This window comes from Triturus cristatus, chromosome 11 (genome assembly GCF_964204655.1).
Source record: "Triturus cristatus chromosome 11, aTriCri1.1, whole genome shotgun sequence".
NCBI lineage: Eukaryota > Metazoa > Chordata > Amphibia > Caudata > Salamandridae > Triturus > Triturus cristatus.
The window spans coordinates 994,789,883-994,811,146 of NC_140594.1; the positions used below are offsets into that span (position 1 = coordinate 994,789,883).

A 21,264-nucleotide genomic window follows, 5' to 3' on the forward strand; every position below is an offset into this window, starting at 1 on the left:
TTTTATGGTCACCTGCTGTCCCAGAACTTGGCATACAATGAAACATTTTCTTCTAGTGGTCAGACCTCGTGGCAAGTCTCACCTACCAGAGCAAGACTTGTTATTTATTATTGGGTGCGGTGTTCAAGGATTTAAAATGGATTCGAACTGGGCGGATGAACAGTTCTTTGGCTACCCTCAGTAGCAGGGTTCGAGAGCACCCTGAGTCAAGTTAAACTTTAGCGCGTTTTGTGAATTTATTTTCATCTGGTGTAATTGTGTAATTGTATTTGCCGGCTGCTGTTATCTGTCTTTCGTGTGCCTGCTTCTTTCCTCTTTGCCCATTGCCCTCGCTGGTGCTCCCTCTCGTTCACCCTCCGTTTCCCGCCGCCGCCGACCTCTGACCCCTCCCTCTACCGCCCCGCTCCCCCCTCCCAGCTACACGTCCCTCGCCCCCTACATTATGGCGACCGCTGTGCGGTCGTGCCGTAGGAGCGCATAAGGCAAGCCCATCTGTGCCCGTCCGCCATCCGACCGCGACCAGCGCCAGGAAGCCTGGTTCTCTGAGGCCCCACCGATACGACTCAACCACCCTCCACGCACTCAACCCCGGAAGACAGGCCTCACCCCACGCCATCACCTCTACAGACTACATTCTACTCGGGGACCTGAATTTCCACCTCGACAATGGTAACAACCCCGACTCCACCACTCTCCTCGCCAACCTTGGACTGAAACAGCTCGTCAACACTCCCACCCACAGAACGGGTCACACCCTCGACCCCATCTTCGCGGGAGGAACTAACATCCGCTTCAGCCACACCACCCAGCCCCACTGGACGGACCACCACTGCGTCCACTTCACTTTCAACACCACCACCGCACCCAAACCCGCCCCGCGCCCACCACGATGGAACTGGAGCAAGGTCACAGAGGAACACCTCAGCACCACCCTCCATCAAAACCCCCCCATCACTACGAACGACACCAACTCCGCAGCCAGGGAATTTCACAGCTGGATCTCCTGCTGCACCGACAAACTCGCACCCCTCCGCCCCCCTGAAAAACCACGCCCTTTAAAAGCCGCCTGGTTCACCACAGAACTTCAAAAAGTCAGACGCTCCTGCAGACGCCTAGAAAAAACCTGGTGAAACCTGAAAACCACGCAATCACGGAACCACATGAGCTCCCTGAAGGAATACCACCAACGCATAAGAGACACCAAACGTAACTTCATAAGAGACAAGGTCATGACCAACACCAAGGAACTGTTCAACGTCATACAGCAGTTCACCAAACCCACCTGCGAAGCCACGGACGTCACGCCCTCCCAGGAACTCTGCGACAAGCTCAGCTCCTACTTTCATCTAAAGATCAAGGCACTTTACGACAACTTCAACGAACCTTTATGAAGGGAACTCCATCCTGGGCGCCTTCCAATCCAGATTCCGCAGCAACCACAGCACCGAAACCGCCCTCCTCGCCGCCACCGACGACATCCGCATGCTACTGGATCAAGGACACACCTCGGCCCTCATCCTTCTAGACCTCTTCGCAGCTTTCGACACCGTCTCACACCGTACGCTCGCAGCCAGACTACACGATGCGGGAATACAAGGAGCCGCCCTCGACTGGATCCAATCCTTCTTCTCCGACAGAACCCAAAGGATCCGACTCCCTCCCTTCCTCTCCAAACCCACGGAAATCAGCTGCAGAGTACCCCAGGGATCATCACTCAGCCCCACGCTCTTTAACGTCTACATGACCCGCCATCGTCAGACAGCAGGGGCTAAACATTGTATCCTACGCCAACGACACTCAGCTCATCCTCTCGCTCACGAAGAATCCTGAAGACGCCATACTATGCTTCCAGGAAGGAATGAAGAACGCGGCAGCCTGGATGAAGGACAGCAATGAAGCTTAACTCAGAGAAAACCTAGGTCCTCATTCCTCGGACCCTGCACCATCGCCTGGGACAACACCTGGTGGACCTCCGCCCTTGGGAGCCCACCCACCCGTACAGACCACGCTTGGAACCTCAGCATCATCCTAGACTCCACCCTCTCCATGAACTGCCAGATCAACGCAGTCACCTCCACCAGCTTAACCTTCAAATGGATTCTCCCCCCCCCCCCCCCGACTGCAGAAAGACCGTCACCCACGCACTCATCACCAGCAGACTGGACTATGGCAACGTCCTCTACGCCGGAATCAACAAAACTGTTCTACACAAACCCCAAACCATCCAGAACACCTCAGCCAGACTCGTCCTTCGGACACTGCGCCACGAGCACATGACCCAACACTTACGAGGCCTCCACTGGCTCCCCGTCGAAAAGATGATCACCTTTAAACTCCTCACCCACGCCTACAAATCCCTCAACATCGGACCCAAATACCTCAACGAGAGACTATCCTTCCACGTACCCAAGAGGAACCTCCGCTCCGCCGACCTCCCCCTAGCAGAGGTTCCCCGCATCTGCAGAAGCAGAACCAGTGGGAGGGCCGTCTCCTACATCACAGCGAAGGCCTGGAATGAGCTCCCTGTGAACATCAGACGCTCCCCCACTCTGCACACGTTTAGGAAGAACCTCAAGACCTGGCTCTTCGACTGACCCGGAGCCGCCCACCCCCCTCCCACCCCCCCCCCCCCCACCCCCCCCCAGCACCCTAAGACCCTCACGGGTGGGTAGTGTGCTTTATAAACCCCAGATTGATTGATTGATTTGGCTATGGTGTATTCTAGAGTGCACTTGCTCTGGCCTTCGTCCAGTATGAACGCTTCCTGTGGCTTTACTGGGTACCTTTGCCACTCTACTCTGTCTCAGTGTGCCGACATCTGGGCATGAGACAGCTGATGGAGGATCCCTCTGACATGAACAAAATTGATGCAGGTGAGTAAACCCTTTACCTGATGAGTCTGTGACTCCGCTTTGTGTCTGTTTCTTTGGCATCATCTGCTGCCAAGATACAGTGGGACTGCCCCCGCAGTTCATGTGCTTGCGACTCTCTCCATCCCTAATGCTCACCGTGGCTCTGCTGTGGGCCCTGGTCCCATGATCCTGTGCCACTCTCATTGCCAGTTGTATGCTGTGACTTTGAGCTACTGGTTCCAATTGCTGCGGTTTTTTCTGCCTGTAATAGTTTGTGCATTTTTCATTGAACAGTTATTGTAGACACCATTCCTTGTGTCCCTTTAACTGCCAGACCAGTGCAGCGCTAAAATAAGATTACATCCGAATTAGTGTTTTCTATATTTCTAACAGAATTATATATTTCAGAGACTGGTAGTACAGCTTTACACTCAGGGCTACATTTTGTGAAATCGTTATTTTTATATTCGCCGATTTATTAAATCAGAGAGCGCTTCCCATTGCAGTTAGGCTGCAGAAAAAAAAAATCTCACTTCTATTTGCAGTCTGGTGCAGCGGTCTCACATCTGATAGGCCCCACGGCAGAGTGACACATTTTGTGCCGCAATGCCTGTACTGCAGTGTTCAAGCCATGGAGGCCAGGGCTTTGATCACAGTTTTGGATTAAGTATATTTGGTCTGATGTATGTCATGTTTTATTTATCAGGAATTTCCAGATGAATAAATTAATTTCACAACAAGGTGATGGAGGGAGTGCTGAAACTTTTCAATCACTCACCCCAGTCAAGAGATTTGAGTTGAATCTATCTTTCTTTTGCTCACTATGCCAGCGCAGTTCAAACCCAGCCATATGCAAATCAGTCTTGACCTTGTTCCTCATGGGAAGAGTCCAGCCCGAACTGCCAGGCCAGGTCCTCCCTGGACCAGAAACAAGCATCCTGGGACCGGTTTTGGAGTTTCACCCCTCATCAGCCGGGCTAACTGAATGTTTTGTGAGGATATAAGACTTCTAAGTAATGTATCTTACAGACCTTGCAGAAGTGTATCCTATTCTGTTTTTTTGGGCATTTACCCTTCATGGCATTTGTTATCGGCTTAAAGTCTGTGTTCAGCCACAGGTTGATTAATGGAAGCAAGGATTCAATTTAACATTGTTTGTAAGACATGCTGCTGGCGGTAGAAAGTTATGAATCTTCATATTTGTATTGGGTCACCTGTACATGTTTTTTGTCTGAGTTGCGTGGTGGTGGTGGTGGTGGTGGTTGGGGGGTGGGGTACTGCACTAAAACCAGCCAATTGTGTGCCAGTAACATGAGTGGGTTCATTATAAAGGCAATTGTTACGTGGATAATAAACCTTTAAACCACTGTGTGTATATATTTTGGTACATAAGTGGAAAATCCGGACACTCATGAGGAGGACACTTAACTCCACTGAGTGTTAAGCCGAGATCAAAATGTCTCTGTGGTAAATTGAGTATTGTCTCTTACACGAATGTGAAGTTTCCTTCCGTGGTTGTAACTCCACACAAAGTAAGGAAAGCAGTAAGTGCTGAAAGCTCATTAGCGACTGTTAGGTAGCCATGGTTACAGGATGATCTTAGCTGATTAGTATGGACTTTCTGTTAAATGATCTGAGCTGATTAGAATGGACTTTCTGTTAAACTATTAAGCCTAACAAACCTGGAAGAAGGCAGGACACCGTCCCTGTCTGAACGAGGGCATTTTAGAAATACAGAGCATATATCCCTTCCTTTGGGGGTGTTTTGTGGCTAATTTCAGAATATGGCCCCTGTGGGGCCACCCTTAAGTCTTAACTGGGCACCAAGCTTGCATGGCATAAGATTCTTTGAATATCCAGTAGATTCTTCTTGACCTCCAAGACAGTTAAAGACGCTTACAAATTCAGCCACCTGATACCATAAAGAACGCCATCAACAAAAAACGGTGCATTCTAACACAGGTGAAGGTAACCTTGTGAAACCTCAGTTTGCCTTCAAACACAGTAAAAACATTAGAGACCTGGTCTTCCATACAAGACTACTACCATGCCTGTGAGAAATTCAAGACACGTTATGGTCCTTACCTCCAGTGTAAGGACATTTCCAATGTGGGTCCTGATCTGTCTGCCATTTGACATAAACGTTGACCCAGGTGGATCTAGGTCTGAGGACCCCTTGGGAGTTACATAACCATACAAATTGGAACACTAATGGAGTAATTTACCTCTTTACTTGCCCTCTTAAATTAAAATATGTAGGTATGGCTACTCGCAAGCTCATTAATAGAGTGGTGGGACATCGTAGCTCCATTAGATGTAAAATAAATCCAACACCAAATTGACAAGACACTATCTGATGAGTGGACGCACGGAAGACATCAAATGGCTGATCATAGACAAGCACAATTATACTAGTGGTATGGGTGATTTAAAGACCTTGTTTTTCCGCACGGAACAGCATTGGATTTTCAGATTAAAAAGTCACCTACATGGTCTGAACGATGATATCCCGTGGACTACCTTGTAACATCTAACATTAGTCACTCAGATACATAGACATCCTATAGGCTGATATAAGAAACAAACAATACTGAGTCGCACACTTTCTATGCTTACGTCTATGTAATCTGCATACACGGTAGAGGCCCCATGCGTGTTTCAGCAGCTTTTTAATTGGTACAGTTTTATTACACGCCACAGTTCAGAGATATTTGTTCTTGCTTCTGCTTGTTTACATATGCCGTACAAATTGGGTACTATACTCTACAAAAGCCTGCATTTATTACTATCTGGGTTTTACACCCCCTTCACCCGCAACCTGTATAGGAGACACATTACACATATATAGAGATCAGCGTTCCCTTGTTTACACCTTGAGAAGGAAGACTACTAACCCAATAGAAGTCGCTTGTTGTTCTGCTACCTTCAATACCAAAGGGCATCCACGAGGACTATAACTCCAATAACCTTCACTTCTTGTAAACCACATTGTGGATGATGCCTCTAATGTCCGGACTATAACTCCCATGTAAACTTTGTCACCTGCTATTGATCACAAATCAGGGAGCAAGTCCCATTATATACCAGCTAGATATTACTTACAAACACTCTCCGGGCTTGTCCTCAGGGTCCACGCAACGGAATTCCAGGTATGTGGGTAATTGCTGGGTACTTTCACTGCTTTGTTATTTTTCTGTAACTCCGGGAGTGTAGCATACTCTGGTGTTATGCATACAGAGGCTTGGCTCTGCGCCTCTTGCCATTACATGATGTTGCAAATTGCATGAATTATCCAGTGGTATTGTGTTTACACTATTTTCCAGCGTGTGCCCCTCCATGCAGAATCGAGCAATATTTGTAGCCGTTTCCTGAATACTATCCCCAGGACATTCAGGCACTCATACAGCGTTGTGCTTATGTGTTGCACTTCTTCCAGACCATTCCCGTTAGAATGAGCTCCATAACGATGGGTTTGAATACCACATAGGTTGTTTTTAGTTTGAGTTTGCAGTTCCCTTTTCCTCTTAGATGAGTGCCAATGCACTCTACGCCAATCATGGGATTTGATACGGACTAGCTGTAGGCCATTACCCATATGGGATTGTTCTAGTTAATTACCAAACGCTGCTAGCACTTGTATATATGCACCACATGTATGTATATATATTTTTTTTAACTACCCCAGATTAAGAACATTTAAAAGACTGCATGTATGCTACACTAAGGAGACACCGGCACAAGAGCATATTATATCATTCATAGAGATGACATGATTCTACCATTTTGTATACTTTACTTTTTCTTACCAAAAATGTGTTTGTATCATACAGCCCTGCGTGTAAGGCAGCCTTTGAGGCATGAGAGTGAGTAGTACATTGTTAATTAGGGGTGGAGAAATACCCCTCCCTCATCTAAACACTAATGTGGATTTTTGTGATGGTTGTTTAATCGACGACTCTCATTCAGCTCTACACAAAGTCCTTGTTGCAGATTCTCACCCTGTTGTCAGATGTTTGAATGCTTTTAACCCTTTGTTATGTTTTCTTACTCAGTACAGAAGTGAACCCCATGATTGCGACACTGTGGGTCACTTTTTCTGTATCTTCTGGCATACTATGGTCTGGCCTATATATGTTTTTTCACAAATTTGATTGCATAGTGACATTATAGATTTTTAAGTCCTTATGGTTTATGCCTGGCTGGGATCCCCAGAGGCCATAAATATGTTGACCTTGATTCTATGCGGAGTATTCTTTCCAAACTCCCTGTCATTCTTTCCTTTTAATCCTGTCCATCAGAGGCACCAAAATAAAATTGAGTTTTCGCCTATCAAGAGACAGTTTTAGGTTTATCACTCCTTCCCCACTATACCACTCTGCACCTAAACATCTTTTCTCATTCTAACCCAAAACACCTCTACTCCTCTTTTTTTTTTCTTCTTTTTTTTAAGTTGTCGCCCGCACCAGGCACCTTATGGTGCAGGTGTGAGGAGTGAACAATATGATGAAGCATGCCCCTCAAGGGTGAGTGAGGGTTCTCCCCCTAAGAAAAGCATTCTCCAACTGATAACTTTTTTCTAAAAAGTTGTCCTTTCCTTTCTCTATATATATATACCAGACATAGGTTTATGTGTTTCTGCGGTTTCTATATAGCCATTTCACTACTAATAATTTCTTGCACAACAAAAATATAACCATTTATGCATCAGTGGAGACCTATCACCGACCTATGTTTATATTATCTAATATATAAAGATACAAAGGGAGGAGGAGCGAATGAGGCCTGTCTTCACCAGAATCAATATTGATGTTAATGAGGGGGCCACTCCACACAGTTCGGCCAGTCCCCATCCCTGCTCACCACTCTTTAAGTAGCCACAGTTGAATTCTGAGGTAAAATAACCTCAGTTGGATCATTACCGACTTCTTCTGTTGAAATCAGAATCGTGTCCCATGCTCTTTTAAATTCCAGTTTATTGCTCCCTCTTTTGGGCTCTAGGAGCAGCAGTATACTTTTATAACTGGCCCGTCTAGCTTACTTTTTTCTCCAGCTCTTATATCTTGATCCCACCATCTACTACCATTTCAGTGTTCTTTGCCCTTTAGATCACACCAAGGCCAAGTCTATGAATTTAGTCCTAAGTTTATATTTTTTATGGCAGAGGTGTATACCGAGTATACATGGCTCGAGGAAAGTTATGTGCCTGTCTGTTGTCTCATTAATAAAGGCAATATCACCAATCTAATATGCAGCAAAGTTGGGGCAAAGCCAAATCGTATGATAACAGGTCTGCCCTTCGCACCCTACACCAAGTACTTTTAGCTTGCACTCCCATGAAGTGGTTATCCATCCTGTGCACAGGGGATATAAGCCCTATGAATATCGTAGAGATGGATCAGTTTGAAGTTTTCAACTTGGTAGATTTTGCAAGCATTTTCCAACGCTCTTACTCAGTCTACTTCCCCAATTGGACTATGTATATCTTCTGACAATTTGAATAAGTCCAGGGGGTTATTAATGTGGGTTCTCATCTCATGATGTTAGAGAGCTAAAACTTTATTACCTGACTTAATATATATGGCATGGATCGTTGGTAGGCAGGAGGTACACATGTTCCAGTCTTCTATGTCTTTGAACACAGCCACTATAGAACCGTACAGCAGGAACTGTCCTGCAAGTAGATCAAATTCATTCACTCATTTTTCATAACGCAAGATCACCCCGCCCATAAATAGGCCTTAATTTTTCTCAATTCCCAAATCCGACCATGTACATAATCAGATACAGCACGCCTTGTGTGGCACAGTATTCAGACAGTTCAAAGGTATATTTGGTGAGTCGTGAATTAGAGTTCGCTTTTGCGCAGGCTCCTGACCTAATAATTTTCTTCCACTCTTAAGGATCCTCTTAATTTCAAGTTTCTCCTTTTGTGGACCAAGCAGGAATTGTGTTAACAATCTTAATGGTGGCCCATGGTTCTGTGCATCTCCGCCCACGCCCATCTGCGCTGCTACCCATCTTGTCACCCACTGTAACTGTGCCACTAGGTAATACGTCTCCAGATGAGGGGCAACAAGCTTCTTGTCCTCGTCTATCTATCTGCAGTATTCAATACCATATCCTCCTCCAAAGCTTCAGTAGCTGAATGGGCATTAATGGCCCAGTTCTCAACTGGTTTAAATTCTGACTAACTGATCTCAGTGTATAAAAATCAAAAATGCCTTGGTTAAACCAGTTGCAGAGTGACCCTGGTATCCATCTGTGGCCCCTCCTATTTATTCGGTATGTGGTACCCCTGGCTGTGTTATTTATGAAGTCTCATATATCCTTTCAGTATGTAGATGACACAAAACTATTTGGAGATTGTTAGTATAGAAAGTTTAAATATACTAACTTTATGTATAATATAATTAGGCTTGGGTACTCAAACCTAACTAAATACTCCAAAGAAGTTTCTTCTTCATCCAAACAACCGCCATAGAGTTCCTTAAGCTCCAGGAACTCCACTTGTTCACAAATATTATAACCACAACCAAGTATCATAGGTCCTGCCTGGATATCCCCTTAACTTAAATGCCCCTATCGAAGAAGCCATCAAACCAACTTAGCTTTCTACGTTGATGTGTGTGAATTAATGGAAAATAAAAACTCAGAAACCACATTGAAGGAAACCAAACTGCATTTTGTTCTCACAGGCTCATAATGCATACAGTGAGTGAGTGAGCGAGAGAGAGAGTTTTTGTGTGTGTGAGTGTGTGTGTTCATGTGTGTTCCTTCCCAGTACAATTGGTCACAGTAGAGAGCAACATGTTCAACTTGTAGAGGTTAAAATCCAGTCTGAATGCAGCATTATGACTTTTTGTAGGCAGTCAGTACTTTCTTGGATAGGTCGAGCTATACTCCATTGTCATAGTCCCTACAGCTTGGGTGAGGAGGTTGACCACCGTTGCACTGTGGGGGGGGAAACATAAAAAAGGGAACGTTTTGTTTAGTAATTTTAGATGGAAAAGGCAGCTTTTGGACTACAGAAGTCTATGATGCTAGGGAGAACTTTGACTCCAAAATGATACCAAGTTTGTGGGCCGATGATACAAGCTCTAGACATGGGCCTAGAGAGGATAAGCAGAGTCATTGATCCCTATTTGCTAATCTTGTTATAGATGGGCAAAATCCCTATCTTACTTAGAGTGAGTTTAAAAGGCGCCTTGGTCTATCGACCACCTGGACCTTTAACTAATTTTTCATGTCGATTATTGGAAATAATCTCTCCCCATGCAATTTCCACGAAGAATTTCCTATTACTTGGGGATTTTAATGTCCAGGGAGAAAACACTTGCAACAAGGAAACTCTCTCCTTATTAGCAGACCTATCTACTCTAAATTTAAGCATTATAAACACAAATATCACTCATCAGGCCGGGCACATGCTCGACCTCATTTTAACCAACTCCTCGGACATTTGCTACAATGCGACGACTCCTCTTGAGTGGTCTGACCATTATTTGGTGGACTTCTCAATCCTAAGCAAACAGGAGCTGGGAGGACATGAAACCAGGCTCACCAGAGTCTTCAGACAGTGGCGTAAAGTTACTCCTCAATCTTTTCAGGACCGCTTTATCCCGCCATGTTTCAATGAGTTGGATGATATTGAGGACCATGTAACAGCTTTTAATGCCAACCTTGAAGCAGCCATTAACCAATTAGCTCCATCTAAATCACAACGGAACCCTCTTAAACGCGTGCAAGCCCCATGGTACACACCTACTCTGAAAACAGAGAAATCCCGTTGCAGAAAGTTGGAGCGGACCTGGCGCCTCTCACACAATCAAAACGATAAAGTCCTATTCAAAAATGCTCTTGCAACTTATCACAAAAACTTGAGGCTCGCCCGTAAAATGCATATCGCGACTGAGATTGACAATGCTGAAAATTCCTCTCGTACACTCTACCAAATATTAAACACGTTTACTAATCCTAAAGCTTGTAATACAGATGCTGCTCCCTCACAACACCTCTGTGACAATATAGCAAATTATTTGTCTCAGAAAATTGAAAACATATATCAAAAAATTACCTCGACTAGTAGACCTTGCCCCAGTCAGCCCCTAAATTCCATCACCGTCAAAGAGATATTACACACCCTAGACACCTTCCCTACATGCACCTTATTGGAAGTTGCTGATCTCCTAAAAAGCACCAAAACTGGCTCGCCGCTAGACCCCATGCCTGCCAAAATTACTGCTACTTTGTCAGATTCGCTCGCCAGTCCTATTTGCGCCATCCTTAATAAATCACTAAAGGATGGTGTTCTTGCGGCGGAGTGGAAGGCAGCCCAGGTCGTTCCTATTAAGAAAAATGTGAAGCTGTCACCGGAAGACTTTACCAACTACAGACCCATTTCGCTGCTCCCCCTCCTCAGTAAACTCCTCGAAAAACACATCAATAAACACCTATCCACGTTTATTGAATCTTCCCAATGCTTAGACTAATCACAATCCGGTTTCCGTCCAAAACATAGTACGGAGACTACATTGGTGGAGGTCATAGACAACATCAGAATGGCAGCAGATAAGGGTCAGGCAGTGGTATTGGTCCTGCTTGACCTGTCTGCTGCCTTCGACACCATATCTCATCGGGTCCTCATCACCAGACTTGAAGAGATGGGTGTAAGAGGTAAAGCGCTAAGTTGGCTGACTGATTTTCTGTCCAACAGGACGCAAACTGTCAATCTAGGTCCCTTTAGCTCGCCAACCACCTGTATCAGCAAGGGGGTTCCTCAGGGCTCTTGTTTGAGCCCTACATTGTTTAACATCTATGTAGCCCCCTTGGCAGGATACCTCAGACGGCTTGGGTTTGACCCCATATCCTATGCCGATGATACGCAACTTTTGATGTCTTTCGACAAAGCAAATCCACTTACCCTGGACTTGTTCTCTGAGGGCATGAAAGGAGTTGCGCATTGGATGAGGGAAAATTATTTACAACTAAATTCTGACAAATCAGAAATCATGTTGTTTGGAGAGGCAAAACTAACATGGTCCCCTAGCTGGTGGCCAGAGGAATTGGGCTCCGCCCCTTCCCCCAAAGATGTTGTAAAGGACCTGGGTGTGCGCCTGGACAATGATCTTACTTTGGAAGAACATGTTAACAGTACCGCCAACACCTGCTTTCATACTCTCCGCATGTTGCGTAGGGTCTGCCCCTTTCTTCCCTTATCTACCCGCAAATCTTTGGTCCAATCACTGATTATCAGTAGATTGGACTACTGCAATGCCTTGTTAATTGCAGCGAAAGAAAAATCTCTATGCAAACTACAGGTGGTCCAGAATACCGCTGCCCGATTAGTAAATAACGCGCTTCCCAGGACCCCCTCAGCTCCCTTGCTTCACGACCTACATTGGCTCCCTATAAAAAAGAGGGTCAGATTCAAAATCTGTTGCATGGTTTTTAAATCCCTGCACAACTTGGGTCCTGGCTACTTTGCTCGGAAACTTGTCAGATACATTCCCACTAGATTACTGAGATCCAGCCAACTTGCATATCTGCAAATCCCTCGCATCAAATTTGCCCGGATGGGAGGCAAGGCGTTCTCCTATCTGGCACCCCGTTACTGGAATCTCCTCCCATTACATCTTCGCCAATGTACCAATTTAGGGGTCTTCAGGAAATTACTGAAAACTCATCTTTTCTAATCATTTCTCCCTCAGTGGCCAATCAGCAGTCTAAAGCGCAGAGATACCCCGTATGGGGTGATTCGGGCGCTATATAAAACCCGTAAATAAATAAATAAATAAATAAAAATAAATTGTCCTGCATCCAGTTGCTAATGGCTACTTCTAACCAGAGATATCTCACTTTGAGAATATTCCCCAAGCATCGGACTGCATGCAAAAACATTTAAAGCAGTACATAGGTGGCATCATGCAGCTCTGCAGTGGCGCCGATCCGCTCCTTGAATGACAAACAGAGACTCATATAAGCTCCACCCATGCACATTGACATCATTTTGTTTCTTTCCGTGCCTTCAGATGTGGATCTGGAGCTTACCCATGTGACTGGTCAAAATTGAAAGGAAGGTCCCGTTCCTGTGGCAGATCATCGTCTTCGGAAAGTCCAAGAAAAAGCATAAGTCATTGAAGTGGAAATCGGCCCCTTCCCACCACTCTTGGACTCCAGAGAGTGCTCAAGGGCGTAGATGTGCCTACTGGTCTCGTTCTTGACCTCCATCAGAGCCAAATCCGCCTGGCACCAGCGCATCCCAAATTTCCAGGCCTGTCTGTGATACTGCAGCAAGTTGAGGTCTTCAGCTAAGCGTAATCGACACAAGAAATTAAAGTGGGATTCTTCCCCCCGCATGCCACTCCCATTGGCCTAAGCAGGCACAGGTGCTGCATCACCCTCACCAAGCCGATCCTGCAGTTGGTTCCAACACACCCAGAGTTTCCAGGGCATTCAGCCAAGCCGCATCAGATAGAAAAGTTCCGCACAGCCATGCTTCAGGTTTTTGGATATCTGCCAACTCCCTCTGGTTCACCGCTGGGCCCTAAGACGCAGAAACTGGGATCGTGCCGATGGGTTCGCTCTCTCTGTGCCAGTTGGACATTCTGAGCCTGTCTGGCCTCCGGCTCTTGTTGTAACCCCGCTTCAGGCCCCACAACCCACACTGGCCCCAGGCACATTGACCTTGATGCAGACTTCCCAGTATCAGAAGAGGTGGCTCAATAGTTCTATCTGACACCTGTCCGACCTCGACGGAAGTCGCACTCAAATCCACCGAGGCGCCATTTCCCTACTTGAATTACCACACAGGAGACTACAGTCTCTGCACTCCCTTTTCAGAACATATTCAGATAATGACTGTTCCCTGGATGAGGAGTTTGTTCAGCCCTACCAGGAGGACTACTAGTACGAGGACTGACAGGAGGCTAGTGGCCTCGATAACTCCCCAGAGACAGGTCTCTTTTCTTCCCCTGTACCATCCACACAAGGATCTGTTTCCTATGCTATGGTGATGCATAGGGTGACCTAAATTCTTGACGTCCTGTTCCCCATTTTGGAGGTTTATTCAAATGTTTTGACTGAGGTCTTTCAAGCGGGGAAGGCCTCTTTGGAGCCCCCTTCTTCCTTTCAAAGAGACACTGACAGATACCCTATTGGGAGTTTTGGTCAAGCCGTGCACCATCCCCCTGCTCCAGGCGACCCAGCCTATCTGTTGCGGCACCACCTCACCAGAAAGCCTAACGTTATAATCTTCTGCCAGCCTTTCTAATCCCAAAACATTTCCCACCAATGGCCCTGCTAGACAATAAGCGAGTGGAGTCATTCAGCAAATATGTATTTTTCTCTACCAGCTTGGCCCTGTGCTTTGTTAATGCCAGTTATTTGTTTGGACACTACTCTCGTGCCCTTTGGAATTCGTTGGTACAAGTCCTCCCCAGCATGTATGAAGACCTCGACCCTGTGCTTTCTCAGGTGGTTCAAGATGGTTGTGATGCAGCCAAGTTCACAATTCATTGTGACGTTGGACACTACAGATTCCATTAGGCTGGCCATAGGCACCATTGTTACCATTCGCTACAATGTGTAGCTGCGATGACTGGGTTTTCTGGTGAAATACAGTCCTCCTTGATGGACATGACCTTTGATGGGACCCGTCTGTTTAAGGACACGGATGATTCCGCTCTCAAGCGTTTTAAGGAAAGTAGGCTTCCACTTGCTCTCTGGGCCTTTCCGTCCCACCTCGCCAACGGCAACAGTTTCACTTCCCCTTTTGTGGCTTTGACCGAGGTGCCCCTTCCCGGTAGCCTTTCCAGCCTCCTCAGGAAACCCAGCAGCTTCACAATTGAGGCCATGCTGCCCTCAACCCACGTGGCAATGGTCAGCGGGCTACTCAGTCTGTTGCCACGCATACCAAACCTCCCTGTCGCAGTAGCTACTTAGATGCCACCCTCGCGCGCTGACTTCATTTCTTTCTTTCTCCATGCCAGCCAGCGCAGATCTGGAGAGAGCGGCACCTCTTGTCACTTTCTAACTGATTTTTTGTCAACTTTTGTCGACACCGTTTTTGAGTCTTTGACTCCTGGTGCATGAGGAATGCCCGGTTTCAAGGCCTGCGGCTCCTGTAGCCGACTGATGTCAGCGACCAGTCTGATACCTGGGGTTAATTCTAAGGTAAGGAATCTATAACTAACCTATGTTTCCTACAGATATATTGTTACCGAAGGTAAGTAACTTGTTTGTCTGGTTCTCGGCCAAGGAAAAGTGAGTTCCAGTTGTCTATACAGGAAAAGAACAAGTCTTGAAAGAAGATCTTTTTCAAATGAGTGGGAAGAACGTATGTATTTATGTGGTGTTTCATATTGCAAATTTGCCCAAAAAGCAGCAGTGAACCATGCATGGCTGAAGCGAAGCATTAAGTCAACAAGTGATCTGATAGGCAGCTGGTTTGTCGAGTGTTAATGCATTGGATGTAAATTTAAGCAGCATTGTGGTGGTCCTAATGGCTAAGGGGATGTTGTTCCAGATCCCAGCTGCATAGATGGAAAAGCATGCTGCCTTATTTGTTCTTGTTTGCACTTCATCTGCAGTCTAATGGTGTTCTGGCTGGGGGTGTGCCAAATGTCACCAGAGATGGTGAGCTTGTTTGCAAGATAAGAAGGGGGATGCCAATCTTGATGGCTTTGTAAACGATGCAGTTGGTTTTGAAGATTTTAGGGGCCAGAAAGGGGAGCCAGTTGATTTCCATCAGGATGGGGATGTTGAGATCATATTTCAGCAGGCCCAGCAGTTCTGATGCTGCTTTCTAGAAGAAACTGGTTTTCCTTGTTTAGAATAGAGCGATGGTACCAGGCAGTTTTCTGTTTTTGTTCCTTGAGGAAGAGGTGGGTATCTAGGGTGAATCCAGTGAAAGGTGGAGCTCAAAGCCATCACGGTTCATGACCTTGAACCTGCTTTGTACTGTTTTTTGTTTGTCCTTGGCAAGTAGTTCTGTCTTGGTTGGGTTGAGCTTTCAGGTAAGTGCTTGAAATTCAGGTATGGATGATTTGCTGTGTTTGAGGCATCTGAAGTAGAGGAGACTTACAGGGAGAGTTGTGTATCAATCAATCAATCAGAACATTTGTAAAGAGCACTACTCACCTGTGAGGGTCTCAAGGCGCTTGGGGGGGGTTGGGGGGGAGGGGTGCTGCTACATATTGGTGAATCTTGATGCTATTATCTGTGAGTAGAGAACCAAATGGTGTTCCATATATGATGGGAGACCGTATTGAATCCTGTGGAATTTCGCTTGTGAAAGGGATCTTTTGGGACCTAGAGGTATTCAGGTGACCAAACTGGTGTTGATAGGTAATGTATGAGGCGAACCGGTGCAGGATAATGCCAGTGAATTGCCATTTTAGATTCTGGGGTACATATGAAGGTGGGATGCCCGACTGTGTCAAAGGCAGTTAAGAGGTCCAGCAGTGTTAGGAGACAGGGGTCATCCTCATCGGTGGTCAAGAGGGCATCGCCTGTGAGGTATAAAGTAGCGATCTCCATAACACAGCATGATATGAAGCCAGACTGGTAGCAATACAGGAGATGGTTAGCAATAATGTGATCTTGATGTTAAACATAAACTGGAATATTGCTGATGAATAGTCGCCAGTTGCTCCCACCCATGAAATAGCCATCGGCATTGGTCGGGGCACATTGGGTAGAAGTTCCAGTGTGTATTTTACCCCATACACTGCACCCTCTGAGCTCATTCGAAATGGGTGGCAGCTAGTCCGTTCCCTGTCGGCACCCAGCCAGGTGGACTGGTGGGTTGTTGGAAATATTTGTGTTAGACTCTGAGAGCTGTAGCACTCTTAAGTTTAAGGACTTCACAGCATTAAGCTCTCTCCTTAGGTGGGCAATTAATAAACCCATATCTTCTATTGCTGGCCTTGGAGCATTGGACTCAGAAGTTTCTTATGTCAAGCTTGCAAGCAGGGCATGGTTTGGATTGGTTTGATCATTCTATGCTAGGCATGACGTGTGGGCAGGCATGCACTGATTCTGCCATTAGTGCTTGATTGTTGGCTGCAGTTGATAAATCAATTGGGTGACATTCATTTGTTTTAGCAAGAATTTCAAGACCTAATGTAATATGTGGGCGATGGATTTCCACACAAGACGTGCTTATTTTTTTTATTACCTTTGAAGTAGAGGGATTTTTGGTTTAGAGCCTGTAGCCTCAGTCTAGAGTGAAGTTTTCTGCAGTATGTTTTTTTGCAGATTTTCACTCAGACCTAGTACCTACAGCATTATCCAAAGTGTCCTTTTGCCCATTATAATGTTAATAACCACAGACTCAAGTACACCACTGTAACAGCTAGGTATATCCCTGCCAGGATGCCTCCAGGGAGATACAGGAAAGGGGGAGCCCTGTCCTGCCGCTGATAGGCACAAGATAGGCCCACTCTTGGCCCCTGCTTTTCCCTGGTGCGTCCCGCACAGTAGGGCTGTTTGAGCGGTATATAGTGCTACAGGGAGGTATGACAATCTCCTACTCCTGCTTCAGCTGCAAAGAGTTTTGGGACTCTAAGTCCCACGTGGCTCTCAGCGACACCAGAAACGATGATTGAGCAGCAGATGAGGATTTGTGGGAGGAGCCCAGATTGGTAGGTCACCAAGACAACCAGATGGAAACAGAATGCCCAAGCAGAAAGATGTCAGATTTGTTGGAGTTCTTCCAGTTGTCAACACGCTGGGCAATATTCGAAGTTCATACCGATCTTAGAGTTATTTAAACTTTCTCAATTTTATTACCCATCCAAAATTGTCAATGTGCAAATATAGAGACCTTTGTTAGGACAGCAGACTATTTTGGGGTATCAGAATGGACTATAATAGTCGGTCTTTAAGTAAAAATGTACCTTCCAACTTTTAAATCCAAGGAGTTCTAGCATGTGAGACGAAGCACTGGCTTCCAAACATATTTTTAGTTTTCAAAAGCAAAGAATGCATTTAAATGTGATTTTCTGTATGGTACCATTCTGGCTATAGTTTTGTAAAGAATTAATTGTTCTCATCTGCAGGTGATGAGTACGATGTCTGTGCCGTATGCCTGGATGAATATGAGGAGGGGGACAAACTCCGTATTCTTCCATGTTCACATGGTAAGCAGCTATTCTATGGTTTTTAGAATTTTTTATTACAAATGTTTTGATTCTACACCCTAAATGTAGCCTACAACATTTCATTCTGATGGATACTTTTAACTGCTGATTTAGTATAAAAGCGGGGAACTATGGCGAGCTCTAATAATGGTGAAACATGTGTCAAGGACTGCTGTTATTCATTCCTTGTAGACCTGGATGGTATTTTACCAATCCAAAGCTGTAATACTGTGCCTGGAGTGGGAAAAGGCTTTTTAGTCATTTTCCATCTCGGCGTGAATGGTACTAGCTAATCCTATGCTTAAAGAACTTGCTGCAAAAATAGCAAAGGACTTTGTCACTTTTCTAGCTCAGCATGGATAGCACTATGCTAATCCTATGCTTAAAACTTAGCTTAAAACAGACCTTTGAGGTGAACACATTTTATATATATATATATATATATATATATATATATATATATATATTACCTACTGGCGGTCGCCAGTAGGTAGTTATAGTTAGGACCCTGTTTCCATAGGAAAACCGCAACATTCTATTTGGAATAACTTTGGCGCCGGTCGACGAATCCTCGCGAAATTTTCAAAACTAATGGGGCGCTACGCTCCGCTCCTACCCTGAAAGTCTCGGGGGGATTCGTCAAGCGGGGGCTGAGAAAAAAGGGGGGTCCCAAAACGCGTTTTTCCCATGCCTTTTTCCATAGGACCTTTAGACACAGCTACAGCCCGAACGGCTGAACAGAGTTACTTGAAATTTGGCAGAGAGGTAGTCCTCAGGTCAAGGAAGTGCCTTTTGTAGGTCTGGTGTAAATCTGTTCAGTAGTTCCTGAGAGAATAGCATTTAAATCAATATATATATCTGTGGCAGCTTACGGTGCGCTTACGGTAAGCTTACCGTACGTGTACGGTGTCGTGCGCGAGCGCGAATCTGATTGGCTGTTAGATCTTAGTAAACATTCGAATCGGTCGAAACCAGGAAGTGGCGGCCGCCATTTTCTCTCTCGCACTCTGAGAGGGGGTTAAAAAACAAAGGCCAAAAACATGTAAAGGGGCTGTTTAGACAGCTCCTAAGCACCTAGCCATGTTGAGGGAGTCCTCAAAGATCCCCCAAGGCCAAAAACCGAATTTTAATTTTTTCGATAATTTCGGCGATTACGCTTACCGTACGCGTACGGTAAAAATTAACAAAAAAAACCATACTCTCCCCACCCCATGTGCAAATGGTGCCCGAAGGGCACCAGTTGTGCATGACATATTACTGGTATTAAAAATTAAAATATTACCTTTCACAACGAAGCGCATCATATGTCCTCCATGTGCGCACGGTGTGCGAAGCGCATCGTGCGTACATGGCCCATCTAGCGTAACGTGGGCACGCGGTGCGCGTAGCGCACCGCGTGCCCATCGTGCGTGCACGGCACTAACTGCGTAAAGTGAGCGCGCGGTGCGCGAAGCGCACCGTGCGCGCACGTAACGAACTGCGTTAAGTGGGCGCGCACGCCACGAATGGCGTAAAGTAACTTAGCATTTAAAAAACCGTACAAATTCACTGAAAAAACCATAGGTTTCACACACGTTATAGTTAGGAATTAGCATTTAAAAAACCTTGCAAATTCAGTGAAAAAACCATAGGTTTCACACATGTTATAGTTAGCTGGAAATTTTACTGATAAAAAACCAATGAAATTCCCCCGTTATAGTTAGTGCAGGCAACTATAACTCACGCGACCGCAATCTTCTGCTGATGCTAATACTGTATTTAGACACTTATTTGCCCATGTCTTCTTCCATTAAATTTTAGCTATACATATATTACAAATATTTTTTTTTCATAAAGACACATATGTCATCAGCAGAGGATTGCGGTCGCGTGAGTTATAGTTGCCTGCACTAACTATAACGGGGGAATTTCATTGGTTTTTTATCAGTAAAATTTCCAGCTAACTATAACATGTGTGAAACCTATGGTTTTTTCACTGAATTTGCAAGGTTTTTTAAATGCTAATTCCTAACTATAACGTGTGTGAAACCTATGGTTTTTTCAGTGAAATATATATATATATATATATATATATATATATATATATATATATATATATATATATAACCAACACAAAGTCGCCTGCTAAGAAGACGCCTCACAACAGGTAAATTGTTCTGCCTTCCATCTTTATTGAGGGGTTTCAACGAAAGCAGCCACCGAACATCACTGTGCATATTACCCTCCAGCCTGTGCATATCACCCTCCAGCCTGACGCGTTTCATGTTAGTAACACTTCTTCAGAGGCCATGGATACAAGGAACTTCGGCAATGCAATTTTGAAGGCACCACTTTATATTCACTAACCACGCCCATGTGGGCGTAGCCACTCCTGTGGCATCATGGTAGTCGTAGTGTCTCGTTTTCCTCAAGTGAGCTGCTTTGCCTTGCTTCCCAGTAAAAATTAATCCCAAGTGGGTTGTGGTGTTGGGTTTAAGCCTCGCTGAAAACTTCGTATCCCCCAGTAATCAGCACCTGTTCCTTGAGCGGCGGCGTAGATTGACGTCGTCGCAGGGGTGCTGTTGCCAGCACCGGGGCATCTCCACGGCTCAGGCAAGCCGTAAAACATCCAACACAAAGTCGCCTGCTAAGACGACGCCTCACAACAGGTAAATTGTTCTGCCTTCCATCTTTATTGAGGGGTTTCAACGAAAGCAGCCACCGAACATCACTGTGCATATTACCCTCCAGCCTGTGCATATCACCCTCCAGCCTGACGCGTTTCATGTTAGTAACACTTCTTTAGAGGCCATGGATACAAGGAGATTCGGCAATGCAATTTTGAAGGCACCACTTTATATTCACTAACCACGCCCATCTGGGCGTAGCCACTCCTGTGGCATCATGGTAGTCGTAGTGTCTCGTTTTCCTCAAGTGAGCTGCTTTGCCTTGCTTCCCAGTAAAAATTAATCCCAAGTGTGTTGGACGGCTTGCCTGAGCCGTGGAGATGCCCCGGTGCTGGCAACAGCACCCCTGCAATGACGTCAATCTACGCCGCCGCTCAAGGAACAGGTGCTGATTACTGAGGGATACAAAGTTTTCAGCGAGGCTTAAACCCAACACCACAACCCACTTGGGATTAATTTTTACTGGTATTAAAAATGGGAGTGGGCGCTGCACGGCCCCTCCATGAGCCTATAATGGCTCCGGGGACCCCTTACCCCAGAGCCTACCTTAAATATAGGTGAGTGCCCTGGTACACCCACCAAACACCACGTTGCATGGTGCAGGAG

The 21,264-nt window shown here is 45.6% G+C and overlaps 1 protein-coding gene across 3 annotated transcripts in view; it reads left to right on the forward strand.

Annotated features, from left to right (window-relative positions):
• The window catches only part of RNF13 (ring finger protein 13), a 272,427-nt gene that overhangs the window by 226,666 nt on the left and 24,497 nt on the right, over positions 1 to 21,264 (forward strand). For all 3 annotated transcript variants that reach the window (XM_085635094.1, XM_085635095.1, XM_085635096.1), the window contains one exon: positions 17,912 to 17,992. In XM_085635094.1, coding sequence (XP_085491220.1) covers positions 17,912 to 17,992 — 81 coding nt within the window. The remainder of the gene's footprint in view (positions 1 to 17,911; positions 17,993 to 21,264) is intronic.